The 15,403-nt window shown below is 39.5% G+C and overlaps 1 protein-coding gene across 1 annotated transcript; it reads left to right on the forward strand.

Annotated features, from left to right (window-relative positions):
* The first annotated feature begins 8,861 nt into the window (after positions 1-8,861).
* On the forward strand, positions 8,862-15,170 carry cdc25b (cell division cycle 25B). Its single transcript, XM_043254582.1, has 15 exons — positions 8,862-9,358; positions 9,572-9,654; positions 10,300-10,351; positions 11,422-11,463; positions 11,560-11,593; positions 11,785-11,895; positions 12,104-12,217; positions 12,312-12,446; positions 12,536-12,619; positions 12,713-12,901; positions 12,981-13,067; positions 13,236-13,298; positions 13,481-13,579; positions 13,667-13,912; positions 13,994-15,170. Exons 1-15 carry the CDS (start codon positions 9,144-9,146, stop codon positions 14,132-14,134), a joined length of 1,695 nt encoding a protein of 564 aa, XP_043110517.1. The 5' UTR covers positions 8,862-9,143; the 3' UTR covers positions 14,135-15,170.
* The last annotated feature ends 233 nt before the right edge of the window (positions 15,171-15,403 follow it).

Below are 15,403 nucleotides of genomic sequence, written 5' to 3' on the forward strand. Positions count from 1 at the left end.
GAGTTTTGGGTATTTTTTAAATAAATTGAGGTTCGAAATCTTCTAATTATTTTCAGTAGATTCCACTTTATGTTCAGACGTATGAAGTTGTCGTTTGCTGTAATAGCTGGTAAATCACCTTCATGGTTTGTCGTGGTGGTCGAATTGCTGTAAAACTGCAAACAATCATATAAAAAACAAACTGACCAACTCCAGCATTAGGCCTACGTTTAAGATCAATTTACCACCGGTAGATGATGCTGTTTCCGCATTATTTCCACTGGCTGCTTTGTTTGGACAATAATCTTATCCCATTTTATCTCTTATCTTAATCCTGCGTGACCACTTAAAGAAAAGAAAAATGCACATAGCTCACTGACATGGGAGAGCTTGAAAAATGTCCCACAATTGGTAGGACAGTCATCAATGTTTAAGCACCAGAGGCTGAAGGATTAGATGACACAGCTGCCATGCATATTTCAAAATATTACAGTGGTAAATCAGTAGTTCACTTTTAAAGTTAATGAGTTTGATGAAACAGCTAACAAAAATGCACAACCGTTTCAAAAGAGACTACAGTTCAAAATATAGAGCCATTCAAAGTGATGGAAAAAGATTTGGCTTAAAATTAATAATCCTGTGGCTCTATCTTGTGGACAACTTTAGTATTACTACCTATTGAAAAAGATGTTCATGTAAACCTTTACATTTTTTTTATTATTTATTTATGTAATTTATTATTATTATTACTTTTTAGATATTTACTGTCTTATATTTTGGTTCAATATGTATTCCATTGCTTGAATGTATCACCTCTGATTGTTATATTTAATAAAAAAGGAAGAAAAATCACTCATCTCTTACACTTTTATTTATTTACTCATATTAATACTTTTAGCTATCCGTTGATTGCTATGGTGAATGACGGCATCAAATGGTTAAGGCTAGAAAAGCAATTCATACATATTTTACCAGATGGCTAATTTCGTACGACCTCACTTTTACAAATTTATAAGATTTAATGTAAATGTTATGTATTTTACTAGTTGCCACTTGTATGAATTTGTACGAACGAATGACCTAAACCTAACCTAAACCAATCTGTCGCTGGGATTTAAAAATCTTGTACGCATTCGTATGAATTAGCCAACTCTTTAAATATGTATGCATCCTTCTTGAGCCTTGTTGGCTAGAAGCGGTGCGTATGGTGCTACTAGGCATGTGCATATCAATACAGAGTATTTTTCATCACACTGTACAACAATTATATATATATATATATATATATATATATATATATATATATATATATATATATATATTTTTTTTTTTTTTTTTTTTTTTTTTCATTATTGTAGGATTAAGGGTTGGGGTAGATGTAGAGGAGAAACCAGGCTCAGGTAGGGGCCAGTTCTCCCCTGGGCAGATGAAATCAACACTTTTCCACAGTCATGTCAGATTGTGAAAAGGACTTATGTGTGTGTGTGTGTGTGTGTGTGTGTGTGTGTGTGTGTGTGTGTGAAAAGTGAAGCCAAAACATTTCTATTGCCTATTCTATTCTATTGATTTCTAATCTATTGATTTCATTTCAGATGGAAGGACCCAGTACAGGTCTTAAACACAACACTCTCTATGTAATATAATGGGACGATAGACAAACTAAATAATCAAACGACTCTTATTGTCTCTACATTGTTAATAGTCTAAATGTAGGCCTTTAGCCTAAACGACTGTCCCAAAGCAGTCAGAAGAACAGTTAATGAAGATTTATCACAAAATTCATTTTTCATATGGACAAATTTCGTTCCTGGATGACTTTACTCGTCTATGTTCCCTGAAACCGGAAATCTGTGATTTACAGGTCAAAGGGTATTGCGGCGATCTTTTGACTCCCTGCCAAATTGTTACGCCCCTTGTTGAAGCAGTTACTCGACGGCCCAATCCTAACCCCTTCCCGACACCTAACCCTAATCCTATCACGACTGGAGGGTAGTAAACGGCGGGGGTCGGAAATCGGTACAACGTCAAATCTGCATGCGATGTGTGTTTGATTGAAATGCGTCCTAAAAATGCAGCAGTCATGTTCAGCTGTTAAAAAAAAAACAAGTATCCAGAGATCTTTAAACGTACATTAAAATTACGTTAAACTCAGGAGTAGTGTTTATGATCATAGAAATAAACGTTCACAACTGATGAGACCTAGAAAACCTGTGAGACTGTGCCTGTAGTGTCCTCTAGTGGACGTTAGCGATACAGCCTTTCTCTGCCATGTATGTTGATTATATACACAGTTGGTCCAACCCAATATACATATGCAAGAAATATGCATTTCTAAAATAATAATAATAGCAATAAAATAAATAATAGAATATATGCTCCCACTGTTAGATAACTTACTCTTCACCTGCTATCAGTTTAACATCTATTTATAATTTTGTAATAAATATTTAAATATTTGGGCAGTGAACAAGCTGTCAATATAATACATATCTGACACGTTGTGGTGTTTAATGAGGGACAGTAAAAGCAGATATTTTTGTGTGAAAATAAAAGACAGGAGATGCTCTCAACTGTAGTGAATACACCTCTTAACCTCTTTAACTCAACCATCCACCCACCTAACACACACACACACACACACACACACAGAGAGAGAGAGAGACCCGGACACCCAGCAGTTTTCAACTTGTACTTTTTTGTAGGGACATTTGGTTCCCACAATGAAGGATAAACCTGTACATACACACACACACACACACACACACACTTTCAAACATATGTGCATGCTAACACACAAAAAAGACGTTTTGTCAGAGACATTGCTGCATATCATGTCGAGCACCTCGGCTCCACCTCCCATCCTTCTGAGAATAAACATTGATGTGTGTGTGTGTGTGTGTGTGCATGTTCAAACACTGCATGTTCATTTCATACCACACAACATTTATTCCAGTCAGTGTTCAGCCTGCTGTCACTTATCTAAAACAAACAGTTCTGCCTTCTAGCAATTATATGTTTGTTTGACACGGCTCACTGATTCTTGAGTGCTGCTGGGACAGAACGGGCTGAAAGAACGGAATTTATTTTGGCAGAATCAGCTCGATATGTTCAGAGGTTTTCTCTCGTCATAATTGAGTTCTTATGATTTTTCTCCTGTGATGAGTGCCGTAGTCGAGATGACGGAGATACAGTGCTTTCTTATTCAAAGTGACTTAAAGTTCACTTTAGAAACAGCAGCCGGAGTGTTAAGGTAGATAGTTGTTTGTAGATAGTATTGAAAGTTCACTGTCATTTTCTGTAAAGTTAAAGGATGTTTACTGAAACAGTTTCACCTCAAAACTGCCACTCCTTTTCTCTTCCTGGGTGGTTCAAAAACAGCTCTTGCAAAAACAAAAACACAACTATATATATATATATATATATATATATATATATATATATATATATATATATATATATATATATATATATATATATATATATATATATATATCTCTCTGATATTTATTTGATTAAAAAAGGTTATCATCACTCATCACCTGGAGAGTAAATCTTTAACCTTACAACTACACTGATAATTGTCACTGTACAATTAATATTAGTACTTATTTATGCTTAGAACTTATTTATACTATATTTATTTATGAACATTAAGCTTTAGGAGGAACATGCTTCACTACAAGCGTCTGCAAACAGCTGTTCACACTTAGTTCAGTATTAAATGTGAACTTGTTAAATATTCTCACAATAGACCACGCATATATACAATGAACCACATACTATATATAATAATAGTAATAATAATAATTAGTAATAACAGCATGTTTAAATAGGGTACATTATGCCCAGTACAACTATTCAGAGCGGTTAAAGTCTAGCATCAAATGACAAGCATAATGAAATATTGATCAGCAGGTGGGATATGGATTATTAATGACTGGATAGAAGCTGCTGAGCTCAGTTTGACACACAGGGGCATTCGCAAATCGGCGAATTAAACATTTGGGTGCAAACACAGAGCTGTATTAACACCGCTGATAGTCCACTTCACACACAATTACAGGCTGCTTTCGACAGGGCTGTGCCGAGCATTTGCAAACGTCCCATTTTACTGCACTACGGCTACCTCTCAATGCCTTTTAAATGAGGACAATCAGTGTTTATAGACCATCAATATGCGCCGCAGGACCCCCGCAGCAGAGCCCTGTGTCTTTACAAAGTGGCTAAAAAGGCAGCATCGCAGGCTGACTGGGGTTTGATAACGAACTCTTTAATTAATAAAACCGCTCAGAAGTAATGCAGTTTACCGATTCAAAGAAAGCTGCTTGTGGTAGTTTCCCCTCACCCTTACGTCGTTCCAAACCCTCTGCTGAAAGTAAAGAAAGATATTTCACAGTTGATTCCTTTCCATTGACTTTGACTCAAAATATCCTCTTCTGTGTTCATAAAAACGACACGAGGGTGCATTTTGGGGGTGAGCAATACCTTTCATTTTAAGAATGAGGAATCAGCTTTTCTGCAAAATTGATTTTGAAAGGCTGAAAAATCGTGTGGATAATTTTGATAATCCCCTGGAAACTGTGAAGACATGTTATCAGATCGATTTTAATATCGTCTCAACTGTTGCTTGTTTCACACTGATGAGCCGCGTCACCTCTGCCCCTCCTCACATTCTTCTGCTCCGTCCTGTGTGTTAATCTCCAGCTGTCACTGTCTTTGATCAGCTGTATAGGCCTGTCTGTTTCACCTCTCGCTCTTCCTCTTTCTAGCCTCGTCGTCTCCTTTCCGTCTCAGGTCTGTTGGAACCCGTTGGCCTCTACGCCTCCCTCCTAACAAACCCCCTACCCTTTTTTTCCCCGCGCTCTCCTCCCCCTTCTCTCTTTTGTCCCTGCTTTTTTTTCGTATTCCCTCCAGAACGCCGGCCTAAGGCTGAGTTATTTTCTCCCCGCAGGCCCATCTGTTCTCAAGAGACTCAGTGGGCAGATGTTCTAGCCCGTCTCATTCTCCCCCTCTCTCTGTCTCTTACTGCCTCTCTTTCATGCTGACCTGAAAGCCGTGGTCAGCGGTGGTCACTTCACTGTGTATGTGTGTCAGAATGTCCGTACGGAAGGACAAGACTGAGAGGGTTTTCTGTTTCAGGTATTACCTCTGTGAAAAAGTGTACATAATTGTATTCGGCGTGCATTTGTAATGTACTTAAACTCTCGAAGGAGCCTATATGAAAATACATTAAAAAACGAGCAGATAACATAATATTAATGAATTAGACGGAGAGTACACTTCCATTATTATGTTTTCTCAGGTAGAAAAAAATCGCTTTATCATAATGTCAAAATAAAAAATGTACATTGTTAAGGTTTTATAATTGTTTGCCGTGCTTTAAAGAGGAAACACGTGAGTGAAGACATTCAAAGCAATTTATTACTTTAACTGAAGCGTTTTATTCAGTGTTAATGTTTATTTTAAATGCACTAAATTGCAAACGCATTAAATACATGACATTCAGATTTATGTATATAAGATGTGCTAACTACAGTTTGTTTTAATTGCATAAAAGTTTCTGAAATATACATTTAGATATATTTAAATGGACGTTTATAAATATATCATTATTGTAATAACTAGCATGCTATGGTATACTTACGAGTACTACATAGGCTAGATGAAATGCATTTCACTTTTTATTTACTCTTTATTTGTATTCAAAAACACACACACACACACACACACACACATTAACACACAAAACAACAACAACCAAATAAAATATGTCGCGAACTGCCTCATCACTGCCTTTTCATTCAGTCGCTAATCACATCTGAACTCTTTGACTGAAGTGGCACATTCCCATTTCTTACATCTACGGTAAGTGAGGTGTGTGTGTGGGTCAGGTGAGGGGGTTAAGTCCATTCAGTTCTTCCTCAACGCACGTGTTAATGCACGAACCTTTGCACCATTTGTGGTTTTCCTGATGGCTCGGGGTGGTAATGAGGCAGGCTGAACCGCGGAGAACATTAATGACAGAGCAATACACTCTCCACATTAGAGCTATGTAAATGCTTACATTCACACTCAGCCAGTCACCGATGCGGCGGTCTCACATGAGAAGCGTTTAGGCCGGACCACCTGTCACAACATATGCACGTGAACATTCACTTACACGCAGACAAAAGCTGAAGTTTTATGGCTTCCAAAGGGTGGTGTACATCACATTTCTAGATGCGACTGTAATTTGAGTGCTGTGGATCAGGGGCAGAGCACCGTCTTCCCTTCTGAATGAGTCCCCACTTTACTCTTTATCCAGGAAGTTCATTAAAGCAACAGACATTTTTAACGGGTCAGCGCACTTGCACAATGCTTTCATAAGCTATTGTGTCGGGACCACCAGTTTAGCACTTCAGAGATAGTGTTATTCTTTAAATATAATGAGAAATATATCATCAGGATTCCTTTATCTGCATTTTTTTTGTCATTCAATTCCAAATGATTACTTAGTACAGCTTTAACTGAGCAGTGCGCATTTGGTCTTTCTAGCACTAACATTAATTATAAGTTGTGTGAAAATTATTATTACTTTTTTATTTTTAAAAAAATCTAAATGAACAGATTATATCAGTGCCGGTACAATTGTGTCTTAACCGAAGCTGATCTCTCCCGCCCAGAGGAACCCCGCGTGTCCTTTTGTGAATCCTCACAGCAGGTGTTTACCTGTTAGCAAACATCACTTCACCGTAAAACTGTCTGGGCAAGTTCTCTGAGATCCTTCAATACAAGCCTGTTCATCCTGTTTGACACGAGACTTCTCATGCTGCTCTTTAGTATGAACTTATTGTTTAGAGATTTCAATTATTGTTACCCTGGCTGGCTCAGAGCTGTGCACCGTAAATCTAATATGCTATTTTTTTAGTTATGCGTGTGATTAGACTAGCATAGGCAAAAACTATTCAATTAAACTTTTGTTTGCCTCGTTGTAAGATTTCATTAAATGCTTGTTAAGTCTTCTTTGGATGAATCACGCTTGTTAGTTTCAAGTCTCACCAGTAGTTTGCATTAAAAGAAAATAAAATGCATCCCAAAATACATACCTGTCTCTATATAAATCAATAGAATGTGTATTTAAAAAAACCCTACAATAAAATGACTAAATGACATGCAAGTAAATCAATGAGCTTCCCCATCCTATTCCCACAGTCCCATTGTGCTAGAATTGGGATCCTGCAGAAGCAGAGGAGGGTGCGCTGGGAGGTTATCAAGCCTAACAGAAACAGTCAGGTTGTTTTGTCTTTCTAATAAGGCTGTCACGGTTCATACTTACCAAATGTTTAAAGAAAGATCTCCAAAAAACAACAACCCTCAGACAGTACCACAGTTTGCATTACATTCTTATGTGAGTCTTGCCTGTAGAGTGAACTTTATTGTTTAGAGGCAGTCTGAAGTGAAGGTCTTGTCTTGGAAAGTGTCTGTATGTTCTCAAGCAATCATAAGGCTATCTACTGTCTGGAGGGCCATGGTGTAGTTTGTGATGCATGTGTGAAGTGAGATATTGGATATTTTTTTGGGCGTGCACTGAATGGTAAGTGACTGTATGTTTTATCTCTTACAGCCTATGTGTTCTCCAACTTCATCATATATCCGCACCACAAAGGGAAGGAAAATGTAATATTTACATATATTCTCATAGCTTCATTTAATTTATGTCATACACTGACAAGCCCACTCCTAGCATAAAGTTAGAGTGTCACCTCCTTCCCGTAACAAACATATAGAATTGACCACAAAATGTAATTTCATGTAATTACCTCATCACCCAACATCCATAGCAACCTTCTTGTTTCAAGAAACATTTATATTTTTGTAAAGGGTTACAATTTTCACTATAATAGAGTTCTGCGTTCACAATCAGCCCTTTTTGTTTTACCAAATCTGTCACCGTCTAACAGTACTATTTGTCATAATATGGAAACTAGGTTAATGTGGCTATGCAAATGTAGCAGGGTCAGCAAAAAGCTGAGAATTGCAGTCATTAACATTTGTATTATCTCTTATCTTCAGGCTAATTTAAACACTCACAGCCTCTATTTGGCTTCTATGGCTAATTTAATATGAAAGTAGTTGACATGCAGGTTAACCCGGGAACCTTTTTGTTCCTTCAGCTTTTTTCAGGTTACAATGTGCATTTATAAGGAATGTCCATTGTTTTTAATTGTCTTTTTAAAAATCTTTTTGACGTCACTAGATTTCTTTCTAAATGAATGAGGTAATGGAAACTGAAAGTATGATAAGTCATACATTACAATGATAAAAAATTATATGTATGATAACATATCGAATAATTGCTAAAAATACGGAAAATGTAACTTCAACCACCGATAAGTAAAATAAATAGACTGCAGAGAACTTCCTGTACAAACATATACCAAAAGCAGATGTTTAATAAACGTTTGTTTTGTATTAAACAAACATATATTTACTTCTTTGTCTATGAGATTTGAGTGGTACGTTCCGCGCCAGGACGTTGGCATTTGATTGGTTTTCTTACAACTGAGGGCGTTACCAAGCTGCAGCTTGAACTGTTCCGCGGGAAAATCTTTCCTCCTTCCACATCTATACATTTATATCCCGCCCAGTTTATGTAAACATAAAAGCCATTGGGTGAGTTAATGGAAGCGCTGTTGTTACCTCAATGTTAATTGGACGTAAGATTTGTCTGTCATTCTTTGGACCGCCCACTTTCTTTTGGCGAACAATGCGGAAAATAGAGGAAGCGCATCTCATTGGTTGAATCAGATGTAACGGCGCTGCTCATTGGCTACTCCGATTGCCGCTTGTGCGCTGCATGTTTTGAACATAAATAAGAGCTACATTCAGCACTTTCTTCCGCAGCAGAGTTTGGAAAGGTCAGAGAGAGTGCATCTAATCGGCAGCTCTCTGACAACAAATATCTAAGAATATGGATTTTTAAACACCCTCCTTTTTTTTTTAATCGTGTCTTGTGTAATCTGGCGTAGTAGTTATGCAGAATTCTGCAAGTTGTTTTCTCAACGCTAAATAAGATCAATTTAAGCCGCTTGCTAACTTGGCTTAACCCTTTGTCGTCTTAATCGCGCCTGACTGGATTTTATTTTCAATCATTCAATCATCCGAAGACCCGCGTCCCTTCAGAAATGGATTTTGTCATCTCTCCAGGCGACATCAGCCCTGTGAGCGATCCGTTCAGCGCCGGGCCCGATGCAGTCCTCCGACCTCCGCGGCTCTCCTTGCCGGAGATCGGAGCGAGGGGCTCCCCCTGCGCGAGCCTGGCCTCCCCCGGACCCATGGCGGTGCTGTCTCCTGTGACCAACCTGGCTCTAAACATGAATAACCTCGCTGTTCTCGGAGGGTGAGTGAAGACTGGCTATTTTGGTAGCACGAGTACAAAAGTAAACAACCGCGGAGCTACTTCCTGTAATTGTTTCGAGGCTGATTACATTATTGGCTTTTTATTACTTTCTTTATCAAAGCAGCGTGTAATCGCCGAGATTTTTATGTAATGCTGTTATATAATGCACTGCATTTCAGTTTTCAAATTCTTTGCTTTGACATTTTCATGTAGTCAATGTGAGACGCCAAAGCGGAAGAAAAACCTGCCCCTCCTGAAGATCCCTTCCTTCGCCTCTGATGCTTCTTCAGATGCAGGTTAGCCTGGAAATAAACACTTGTTTTCCTGTAAAAACGTCAACGACAGTGAGTCTGTGTAAGGCAAGCCTTTAAGCCTTTATCTGTCTGTTATGTTACTGCCACATAATTCTGATAGTGAGCATTTCAATTAAAAAGGTCGTATTCAGTTACTTATTAGTTAATTATACTTGTTCTTTAGCAAACTAACTTTTTATAAAAGTTACCAGTATCAGTTCCAGAGTAATAAATAAATAGACACTTGTTTCTGTTTAGACTGGTATATTTCTTATTAGAAAATGTGCAAACATTTGTGCAATATTTTTATTAAGAAAGCAAACCAACCTATATACCAAACCTCCATTAGTCTGAGTGAATAAAGACAAATAAGCCACAGTTCGCCAATGTAAAATAGTAAACTTGTTTTGTCAAATAATCATATGTGGCATTTCAAAAACGGTAACTAATAAGATAAAGAGAGTTGCTAGTAATAAGATTTGTGTGCCTTATAAATATTTTGATCAATGTTAAAGCCTGACGTACTGTGTGGATGTGTGACAGGTCATACTCTTTGGGATGCGAGTAGTGATCTTTAAGCTGTAGTTTAGCTCTGCTGTATTATTAGCAGCTTGTGCAGGTTTTCTCACCCGTTTCTCTTCTCCACAGGTCTCGGACTAGAGTCACCCAGCCCTTTGGATGCTCTGGATGCTGAGCAGAAGTGAGTATGATTCTTCTGCCTGTCGCTCATAATATCTGACATGCAGGATGGAGCTTGGCTTGAGGATTATACGTCTAATCTAGTCCCTGCCGTTAGATGGAGCGTACATATGCTCAGCCTGTCTGTTTTTCACGGATTAGCTGAGCGTATGCTGGCAGCCATCACAGATCACGCACAGAGTCGCTGGATATCTGAGCCGTGCTGCGCATCCTGTTTTTAAAGCAGCGAAAATGAGATGCCATTCACAAGTTGCTCGCGAGCGTGGGTTTCTTTTGTGAGGCACAAAGTGAGATTTTTAGGCAGAATGACACGCAGCTTAATTGAATAAACCAGAAATATTTATTTGGGTAAACTATCATTTAAAAATTTGCAAAGGCTCATATGGTGTTATTCATCCGGCATGCATTAAATCTGTGAGCTCTCTGGTAATCTACGGTCTGTGAGACGGCTCTCCTTTCCAAGCCATTTGGTGTCGGTGGGAATCCATTTATCTGCAGCCAGGCCTGCAGCTGTTTGGGTACCTCGCACATCAGTGTGTGTGTGTGTGTGTGTGTGTGTGTGTGTGTGTGTGTGTGTGTGTGTGTGTGGCTCGTTTCTGAAGGGGGCTGGGTGAATAGTGGCACGCTTTTCATGCCCTGTGAGAGCAGGCGCCCGAATAGAGCAGTAATATGTGTGTGTGAGGTAGCCAGGGTTACTACAGAACCCCCTTCTTAACTCTAATTCCTCCTTTTTCCTATGCTATGAAGGAGCCACACTCCTTACCTCCTCCCCCTCCAAACCACCATTCACTCTCTCCCCCTGCTCCCCTCTTCCAACAAAAGAGGCTTACAGAGGGGGTTAGCGTTGTGTGGGCATATGGTAAATTAGAAGGTCCCCCCCACCTTTCCTAGGTTCTGCCGAGGGCTGTTTTGCATACAGGTGGGCATTGGTGTATTTGTTAAATATAGAGTTGTGAGGGGCCTAGCGGTCTGATTACGTGAATTGTCGTCTGGGCTTGTGTTTGGTTTGTGTGGAAGGAGACTTTGAATACACTAGGAACCGTTCAATAGTGTTTTCTTTTTTCCTCACAGGTTCGAGAAGGCCATGCAGGATGCCACACGAGCAGTTAATGAGTAAGTGGTCATGCACTACTAAGCAGAGGATGCGTTTGTCAGAGTAATCCGTTGTATCGACTTGGGTTTAATCAAATATTCTTCTTGTTTATACAGAAAAATGCCCATTCGCAGGATACACTCTTTGCCAGTAAGTTTATTCTTTATCCACTCATGCAACATCTCGCGTTCACCAAACCTGTTTTACAAGTGTCTCTTACTGTCTTTTTTTTTTTTTTTGTGGCCTTGCTAAATAAGTGCTACTTTAACTGACCCCAAACTTTTACACTGTGGCTCAAGTATAAACCTTTTTTTATTTTTTTTTCCCCTCCCTCTTTGTAGCTGCAATGTTTGGGTCACAGTCCCAATTTGAGAAATAAAGAACCAGATCCGTCGCGCTATGGAGTGTGGACTTGTGCGAATAGCAGCGACAACAAAGAGAACCTGGCTGAGGTGTGTTTTGTGTCTCTAGCTTGTTTGTTTGGTTCTGTAGGCAGTATGTTGATGTTTTCATGCTCAGAATGAACTGGGAGTTGCTTTGAGAGAGTGGGTGCTATGATTTGATTATTGGAAAGTTGTGTAATTCATGACTTTATATTTGCTCTTACAGCGACTTTGATTCAGTCAATTAATTTATATATATATTTTTTTTTCTTCCCAGGAGAATTTTGAGTTCAAGAAGCCTTCCATGCCAGCATCACGCTGTCGTACGCGGTCTGCTGGAGGCACCAAGGATGCTTTTGCCGGCCGACCCAACTCTGCTCCTGCTTTAATGGTACAACATGCATCCTTGGCCGAACCTGTTTCAAGAACGAAGGATTCATTTTCATGCTGGTGTAACTTGGCTTGAATTTTCTTCTGTTCTGCAGCTTTCCCCACCTTCATCCCAGCAGCCTGACTCCTCAGACGAGATCAGTCCCTTTATATTGCGCCGCCCTTCTCTCTCCTGTCTCCATGACGATGATGATGATGATGGCTTCTTAGAGGGGCTGGATGATGTCGAGGTGACTTTTTAATGTGCTGTTTTGTTCTTGCAATTTTTTTTTTTTCCTTCTTCGATTTGTGAATAACCATAGTGCATTTGTTCATGTAGAATGATTCGGAGGTTCCTCTTGGGATGGACAGTCTTCTCACAGCTCCTCTGGTGGCTAAACAAAGTACTGACAGTAATTATTCGGTATGCTGTTACAATTTTTTTATCTCTTTTTGATTAGCTTTTTATGGTTATTTCCATGATGGTTAACGACCCAACCCACTTTATTGCCCTTAGCCTGTTGTTCGTTGCCGCCCGCGTGGTTTGTTTCGATCTCCCTCTATGCCGAACCCCGGAGGGCGTATCCCGCTCAAGAGACCTGAGAGGCCGCAAGATGAAAACACACCTGTCAGAGTGAAGAGGAGGCGGAGCCTGGCGGGGACACAAGTTGCACCCACAGAACAAGACGATGTTATACCTCATCAGGTCAGATCTCACTGGAAAAACAACAGCAACCATATAGAGTTTATAATTTGGGTCTAATTTTAATCCCTGCGTTTTACAGGTTCAAAGGTCAAAGTCATTTAATCACACCCAGATTGAAAGAATGTTGGATACAGATCCCAGTAATGTGACTGGAGATTTCACCAAGGTGATTATTATTGCATGTTGTAGTAGTAGTAGTAGTAATAATGACATGTGCTCTCTCACACACACACACACACACACACATATATATATATATATATCTCATCTCATAAAAATAAATCAAACACCATTTTAAAAGCGTTTTTTTTTTTTTTTTTTATATATAAATAAGGCTCCTGCACTACCCACAGTTGATGGAAAACACCAAGAGTTGAAATACATCACTCCAGAAATTGTAAGTTTGCACATGTTAACATTTAGCATCCAACTTTCAAATGCAAGGATAAGCAAAACAAGCAGTTGCATGTAATCTATAAAAAGTATGTACACTGGCACTTTTTTTTTTTTTTTTTTTTTTTTTTTTTTTTTTTTTTTTTTTGTAATCAAATTTTCTGACATCTGTTTCTGTGTTTTCAGATGGTTAATGCAATGAAAGGCCAGTACAGCGATCTGGTGGAGAGGCTGTTTGTCATCGACTGCCGTTATCCGTCCGAGTACGAGGGCGGCCATATTAAGGTTAGGAATTTAATTAACCTTGATGCAGTTGCCTGCTGTCGTATTTGTGTGGGTCAGATTTTGCTGACTTGTTTGTCCTCCTTTCAGGGTGCCCTTAACTTCCATCAAGAGGATCAAATTGAAGACTACTTTTTAAAGAGTCCTATTCTCCCCGAATGTCCCGAGAAGCGTGTCCTGCTGGTTTTCCACTGTGAATTCTCATCTGAACGTGGCCCACGGATGTGCCGCTTTGTTCGACAAAGAGATCGATTTTTGAACGAGTACCCCAACCTCCATTACCCTGAACTCTATATCCTGAAGGGAGGTTACAAAGACTTTTTCCCACTTCACAAGGTATGTGTGCCTTCACAGTTTAAACATTCCTAGTTTTGGCGCTCTCTTCAAGTTTATAATGTGTGCGTTTTTCTCCTATAGTCGGTCTGTGAACCGCAGGCTTACAGGCCGATGCATCATGAAGACTTTAAAGAAGACCTGAGGAAGTTCCGCCTTAAGAGCCGCACCTGGGCTGGAGAACGCAGCAAGAGAGACATGTACAGCCGTCTCAAAAATCTTTGAGCCTCGCGTTCCCTCTCCACCGTACTGCCGTTACTCGCTCAGATGCTGCCCTCACACATGACCTGAAGACGTGTGTTTGATGGGAACAGCTGTTGGTTTTCAGGGTTTGGTATTTCTGTTGTACCGCAGAGTCAAATGAGGTTGAGAGGCTATTATGCATCTCTGCCTGTTTGGTTCGATCTTTATAATTATAATTTTTTTTTTTTTTTTTAAACTGCCATTATTCACCACCCTGGTCTCCCTTGAGAAACACACAGCTACATGTCACTGTCATGTATTAAGTATACACGTTTTAACTCGCCTGTATCTTTTTCTTTTTTTATTTAATTTTTTTTTTTTTTTTTACTCCCAGGTTTTTGGCCATTGGCTTGTCCTAACTTGTATGTTGGATAAATTAGTGACTATTTTACCTTGCTCCCCGTTCCCCTTGAGCACTTCCCCTTTTTTTAATTGTTGTGGTGATTACGTGATTTATGCATTCGTTTTGCCTCCCTTTCTCACATCTGGTCAGTTGCCCAATAGTAAAGCTGTGATTGCAGCCAGAGGACGGATTACATTGTATAAATTGGTTTATATATTTTGAATATCACAATTATGCAAATTCTCATAATCGCAAAATAATGACTTTAAATCTTGACCTGTTTGTTTTGGCAATTACTATATTGCTTCGAGTGTCCTGGTTTGCGTTTTTTGGACATCGAGCGTTCTTTTAGGGGGAGCTAGCAATAATATTTTATTTTAATTTTTTTTTTTTCCCTCACTTGGCTGACAGCTTTAACTCGGGGACGGGATCCTGAATTTTTCTGCTGCTGGTCAGCAAGTGATGACCACAATGTTCACCAAAATGTTCCGAAACGAGATCTAGTTCTATTTGTCTGTACACCAGTGACAGTTGAGAGTTGCAAATCTCCCGTGCAAGGTGTGTTTTGTATATTTTTACCTTCCTGAGTGTGTTTTATTGGTCATGTGTGACTGAGAGGCTGGTGTATGCATTCATTAATAAACTTGGAGTTTGGGGTAACAGCTCTTTGCTCAATCATGTCTTGAATCTGTGTGCTGTTATTCGCTGGCGTGGGGTGGATGAGTCACGTGTTTTTTCAAATATACCGGTCTAGCAGAGACCTTGAATGCGGTTAGTCGAGCACCAGCACGTGTCCCTGCACACATTTGCATTCCAAAGCTCTTCCAAGGAGGAGGAGCCTGCAGCTCCCGGCCGTTCCCAGCCGTTCCCTGACATCCTGGCACGTTTGTCAGAGCAGTTCCTGCACT

This window comes from Puntigrus tetrazona, chromosome 13 (assembly GCF_018831695.1).
Source record: "Puntigrus tetrazona isolate hp1 chromosome 13, ASM1883169v1, whole genome shotgun sequence".
NCBI lineage: Eukaryota > Metazoa > Chordata > Actinopteri > Cypriniformes > Cyprinidae > Puntigrus > Puntigrus tetrazona.

Excerpts from the sequence above, each read along its gene's own strand:
- cdc25b (XM_043254582.1), top strand. The coding sequence starts at position 9,144 with ATGGATTTTGTCATCTCTCCAGGCGACATCAGCCCTGTGAGCGATCCG. Across the intron at positions 13,580-13,666 it reads ACGAGGGCGGCCATATTAAG|GGTGCCCTTAACTTCCATCA; the intron begins GTTAGGAATTTA and ends TCCTCCTTTCAG. Across the intron at positions 13,913-13,993 it reads ACTTTTTCCCACTTCACAAG|TCGGTCTGTGAACCGCAGGC; the intron begins GTATGTGTGCCT and ends TTTCTCCTATAG.